General features: G+C 35.8%; 2 protein-coding genes across 2 annotated transcripts in view; one reads left to right on the forward strand and one right to left on the reverse strand.

The window, feature by feature from the left end:
• LOC118737123 (uncharacterized protein DDB_G0287625) overlaps positions 1-6,426 on the reverse strand; it is a 51,573-nt gene that overhangs the window by 7,439 nt on the left and 37,708 nt on the right. The window lies entirely within an intron of this gene.
• On the forward strand, positions 1,956-6,062 carry LOC118737124. Its single transcript, XM_036467425.1, is given in 2 exon segments — positions 1,956-3,064; positions 4,820-6,062. Coding segments are annotated over 2 exon segments (1,944 nt in total). The 5' UTR covers positions 1,956-2,264; the 3' UTR covers positions 5,964-6,062.

Here is a 6,426-nt window from a genome sequence, read left to right on the forward strand (position 1 = left end):
CACACAAATTTATATATAATTTTACCACGTTTATCGGCTGTTTGTGTTACACGGGCCTACTTAGGCCTAGTAGGTTGACTTAGCGCCTCCCAGAGTGAGAGTATTTGCCCAATGAATTGCTAATTTCATTGTGAAAACTTGTACCACAATGATTTGATCCGCCGTCTTTTCATTGTTTGCGCCGCAGAGGTAAATAATTTGAATGGCATGTAAACAAACGATTGTGATTTTAGTCATTTAACTGATTTATTGCACACGCCATCTACGTATTTCTAGCAGTGTGGCCACTTTGTGAGTAATTCCTCAAAACGTGAGGAATTTCCGGTGCGCTAGAGTATTTTTTGAGGATTTTTATTTTGAGGAATTTTTGAGGAATTTGCTCTTGATATATTTGCAGATAACAAATGCAACCATGTGTTACACAACACAGTTGTTAAAACGCTCTGCAAATTTTTGAACAGAAAGCTTTCCGAAGTTTTATAAAGACCGAAATACACCACCCATGCGAGTTGTCAAACATTCTTCAAACCGTTTCGCATTTTGCCATACACCATGCAAACATGACTCGTTCAAGCAAAGAATTTTAGTTTTCTTCCGGTTCACAATGTAAACAACGTAAACAGCTTTAAGCAAAGGGATATAATTCGCTTGGTTTGTTAAGCCCTTTGTGTGGTGTTTTTCGCTCTTAAGAACATCTGCATTTGCTGCTAAATATTCAAAATGTTATCGATATTTTTTTCATTCCATCGTTATATTTTCAACTTATTTCGAACTTGCAAAAACTCGATAACGAATGGAGAGAACACGCTTTGTTTGATCATAAAATATTCATATTGATTCTTCATTAGATCCAGAAAGTTATAGGAAACAAGTTTTTGAGTTAAAAGATTTTTCAGGTTCATATAAGTTTCCCAATTAAAAAAATTATATCTGCATTACTAATACAGCCCTTTTCTAATGCTTCAGTAGAACGTACATTTAGTAGTTTAAAAAAGTGTAGGACTGACTTGAGGACCAGATTGAGCACTGATATAGTTGCAGCAATATTATATACAAATATGTAGGCACGGTGATACTCCCCAAGAATAAATGTGCCAATTGAATTGGATAATGTAATTAATTTTTATACTAAGTACCTGTAAATAGTATGTAGTACAAAATACTCATATCTATCTTATACAGATAGAGAAAATTTTGAGTAATTTGTTCGGATTTTGAGGATTTTTCATTTGTTTTGAGGAATCTGGTATGGTAATTGTTTTGTGGCAACACTGATTTCTAGCCTTTCGGGTTCTGTCGGCATATTAGGCATTTCAAAAATACTTCAGAGAGTTCTTATTCTAAAAGTACCTAATTAAAATTCTTGAGAGGCTTTAACTTCAAGCCTATACATACATATGTGCATATGTAACTATGTACACAAAAACGTTAACTGAAAAATAATCATAACATTTATCTAAGTGGACGACAGGTGTTATAGCATTCACTTGAACTAAACTATTATTAATTCACATCAAAAGCAAGTGCATGTTCATAAATAAGTACCTTAAAAGTATGTATTATCTAGCCAAGTACTACTACCCATATATGTACATATGCACATTAGACTGCATCATCAAAAAAAGTTGCGGTTTTTCCGCCGGGGATTACCAAATCTATTATATTTTAAGACTTCCACCAAAATATTGCAGAAAAATATTAGGATTTATGTGAGCTTAAACTGTTTTGTCATCTGAGCGGATTTTTTCCAAAAAATCCTTTAAGAAACTATTTTTTATACCTAAAAAACTCCAATTTTGGAAGTAATTTCTAATCGGTCCAGCTCACGTAAATCTTAATATTTTTCCGAAATATTTTGGAGAAAGTCTTAAAATATAACAGATTTTATAATTCCGGTGGAAAAAAGTACCGACTTTTTTGTATGGGGAGTGATGCAGTCTAATATATGTACGTATGTATATATGGATATTAGTTTGCAAACGAAAGTGAAATTTCTATGATAACACAATTAGTATTGCTGGTAAACCGACATGTCCGGGTGTCCTATACACGGATTTTATTAACGAACAACCTACTCAGAGCACACATGTTTGTTTGTTTACATAGCAATAGAACTAAATAAAAAGAAACATGTCCGAGTGGCGGAATAAATGTCCACCATATTTTGCCATTATAAAAGGATCGAAGGAATCAACATCTAGACAGTGCAACTGGTAACTTATCCGGGTTATTTAATGCAATAATTCAAATTTGCAGCCATAATAATGGTTTATTACTTTTTATTGCTGATTTCAATGTGTTCCACCATGGCAAACGCTCAGCAAGAGTGGAATTTTCGAACGATTTCCAAAACAGCAAACATAGAGCTAAATTTTAAAGAGATGGGCGACGAGCTACAGAGATGCACCTAGCAATTACGTTATCTGAACGTGTTATTGCGCGTAAAATATTTGGAAAGCGAGGTTGCTAATCCCTACGTGCGATGGTTTCTTCATCGCAGTCAATTGCCAGTGATTATCAGCGCCTACGATCACACACGCTCAATGGAGGAGAAGAACTCTTTGTCAGAATTTCAGATGGAGCGAGACAGTTTTGTTATTGTAACCGATTCACAACGGCTGAGCGATGTCGCAACGCATTTTGTGCAAAGGGCGGGTGTATTTTTCTTCGTAATTTCCGATGCTCAATTACCGAAAGATGTCACCAAGTTTCGTAATGTTTTAATCTCCATATGGATTAAATACAGAGCTTACAAGAATTTCCTACTAACAAGTGAAGGTATATTTTATTTCGATCCCTTCGATTATGATGTCACATATCACGGATATGGAAAAATTGTTCCAAACAAGAATACTGAACCCTTGGAAAGGGCCCTCTTTCGCGACATGCACGGTTATCCTCTGCGTGTACAAATTTTTAAATCAGTCTATGCCCGTCCATTCATAAACATGAGCAATCCTTCAATAAAAGATGTTTACGGAGTAGATGGCAGAGTGGCCGAACTGTTGCAGCAACGAATGAATTTTACGATGGTCTTACAAGAGCCGGATCCTAACTATTTTGGGTAAGTGGGTAGTAGTAATAGTATCCCAGAATTGTTTACACATTTTTCAAAAAAAACAAGTAAGAAAGTCTAAGTTCGGGCGGAGCCGAACATTAAATACCCGGCGCAAGTATTAAATATATGTTTTTTCACCCTTCCGAAACCTTCCGCTAGATGGTAAGCCGAGGTGTATCAATTTTGAGTAAATTAGCGTCCTTCAATTTCGAAATACTGAAGTTTCAAGCATTTCTTAAATTTACCGTTATATGAGAATCGGCCGTTATTTTAGTCCGATTTCAATAATTTTCAACGTTTTGCTTACACGTGGCAAGTACAATAACCATACCGAGTTTGGTACAAATTGGTAGAACGGTTACTGATATACTTATATGTGATCATAAGTGGGCGGTGCCACGCCCATTTTCCATAATTTTACCATAAACGTATTTCTTGGTAAAGAATTGTTGCAAGCATCAATTTTGAATAAATAAGCTTCAATCGAAGATTTTGTATTTCTCTAAATTACCGTTATATGGGATGTGGGCGTGGTTATTGTCCGATTTTAAAAAGTTTCGGCGGTTTTTTATGCTGTACCAAGGCCAACAACTGTGCCAAGTTTGGAAGAAATTGGTGCAGCGGTTACCAAGATATACACATGTAACCATAAGTGGGCGTGGCTACGCCCATTTTCCACAAATTTACAATATTCTTATTTTTCGTCTAAAACTTATTATAAATATCAATTTTGAGTGAATAATCTCCAGTAGTTACTAAAATATCGCAGTTTTCGTATTTCTGAAAATTACCGTTATATGGGAAGTAGGCGTGGTTATTGAGCGATTTTAAAAATTTTCGGCCATTTGGTATGTTATGCGAAGGCCAACAACTGTGCCAAGTTTGGAAGAAATTGGTGCAGCGGTTACCAAGATATACACATGTAACCATAAGTGGGCGTGGCTACGCCCATTTTCCAAAAATTTATAATATTCTTATTTTTCGTCTAAAAATTATTGTAAATATCAATTTTGAGTGAATTATCTTCAATAGTTATTAAAATATCGCAGTTTTCGTATTTCTGGAAATTACCGTTATATGGGAAGTGGGCGTGGTTAAGGTCCGATTTCGCCCATTTTCAATACCAACCTACCTTGGATTAAGGGAAACCTACGTACCAAATTTCGTTGAGATATCTCAATTTTTGCTCGAGTTATCGTGTACACGGACAGACGGACAGACGGACAGACGGACAGACGGACGGACGGACGGACAGACAGACATGGCTTAATCGATTTCTTTTTTCATCCTGATCATTTATGTATACATTTGTCTATATCTATCTCGATTCGTTTTGGCTGTTACAAACAACCGTTATGTGAACAAAATTAATATAGCCTTGTGCACAAGTGCGCTCGGGTATAAAAACTAAAAGCAGAATTTAGAGGTATGGGCAGCAGTATGGAAGAAGGAATTGCTTTCTTTGTTAGATGGAGCTGTGGTTGGCCGAATTAGGTTTCTCTTTTAATTTATTTATATTTATAATTTTTTAGGCTACTACAATTTTTAGTCCAACCTTTTTCATCGATCTATGTACAATGTATGCATGTAAATAATTTGAGAATTTGAAAGTATCAGAAATAGATATGTACATATTTCAAAGCTCGTTTTCGTTACTTTTTTGACCTCATCTTAACTAAGGCTACTTAGAGGTATTAGCTCTCTAATATAATTAGCTGTGTAATCGTCATTTAATTAAATTAATTTTTTCCTCGTCCTCAGTGAACGCACAAGGGATGGCAAATATAATGGAGTGATCGGTTCAATCATCGAGGATAAGATCGACTTGTGTCTGACAGGCTTCTTTATCAAAGATTACTTGGTTGCAGAGTACATGGACTTTACGGCCGCGGTTTATGATGATAAGTTATGCATTTACGTGCCAAAAGCTCAACGCATTCCGCAATCGATACTACCGCTCTTTTCCGTACACTTCGGTGTTTGGTTGAGCTTTCTTTTGGCCGCATTCGTGTGCTGCTTTATTTGGTGTCTTATTCGTCGTATAAATCTATTTCTGAACATTCGGAAATGTAGCGACACACCACTGGATCCAAGCCAGTGGTGGCAATACGTCGGAATTTATGTTGATACATGGGTCCTTTGGGTGCGTGTTAATATTGTGCGGTATCCACCATTCAACTCGGAACGAGTTTTCATAGCATCGCTATGCTTAGCGAGCGTTATTTTTGGTGCTATTTTCGAATCCAGTTTAGCTACAGTGTTCATACACCCTTTGTATTATAATGATATCAATACACTACAGGAATTAGACGAAAGCAATCTGAAAATTATATATAAGTACTCATCAATGGCTGATGACTTATTCTTCAGTAATACATCTCTATTATATGCAAGACTTAATAAAAAATTGGTGCATCTTCAGAATTTAAACGCTGACGTAATGTTGGATATTGCAAAAAATGGCGGGAAGGCCAGCGTCACACGCCTGAACTCAATAATGTTAGAATCTTTGCAGTTTATTCTAGCAAAACAAGTTCATGTTATACCTGAATGTCCAAAATTGTATACCATTTCCTATGTCATTCCAAAGGATGCACCGTGGGAAAAGGCCATCAACGATTTACTACTACAATTCTGTTCATCTGGATTAATCACCAAATGGATTAATGATATGAAAACCGAGGTCGATATTGAAGTAATGACCAATGGCATGAATTTTGAGAAAAGCAATGTATTCAAAGTGCTTACAGTTACTGATTTACAGTTAGCATTCTATGTGGTGTTGTTGGGCAACTCGCTGGCTGCAATGTCACTCGTCGTAGAGCTCTGCCTACAGGGTTCGAGAACACATCTGCATTCAACGGTCAAGAAAAATATAATGTTCAGATCGTCTTTGTCGGTATAATAAGAACAATTGAACAGGGTGGCGACCAATAACTGTCGCCCAGTTTTTTTTTTATTAAAGGATCCTTTTTTGGTTTTTGCGAATAAAGTAGTTTATTATTAAGTTGGTACATTTTTTACTTTAATTTTATTAATTAGTTTTAATATTTGAATCCTTATTTTCATTTGCTAGAAGTGTAATCTTTTGGAGATAAGTAAATACGGCACGCATACCTTTTTCAGGTGTAATTTTCTTAAACTCTGTATTAAAAAAGACAAAAAAAAAGAAAAACTATATAGGGTTGTTCGAATGAATGGCTGTCCTAGTCACCAGTACCGAGTTTATTCGATTGCCTTATATTGGACAAAAGAGAGAGTATAAAGGACTCAGAATGGAGGAAATTAGTCTATGGTTACAGAAGATATGGAATAAATTAAGCGATGAAGACTTGCGCTTTCTCTGCGCTTGCGATTTTCTCTGAAAG

The sequence above is a fragment of the Rhagoletis pomonella genome, unplaced genomic scaffold (genome assembly GCF_013731165.1).
Source record: "Rhagoletis pomonella isolate Grant_MI unplaced genomic scaffold, Rhpom_1.0 Rhpom_scaffold_00004, whole genome shotgun sequence".
NCBI classification, from domain to species: Eukaryota; Metazoa; Arthropoda; class Insecta; order Diptera; family Tephritidae; genus Rhagoletis; species Rhagoletis pomonella.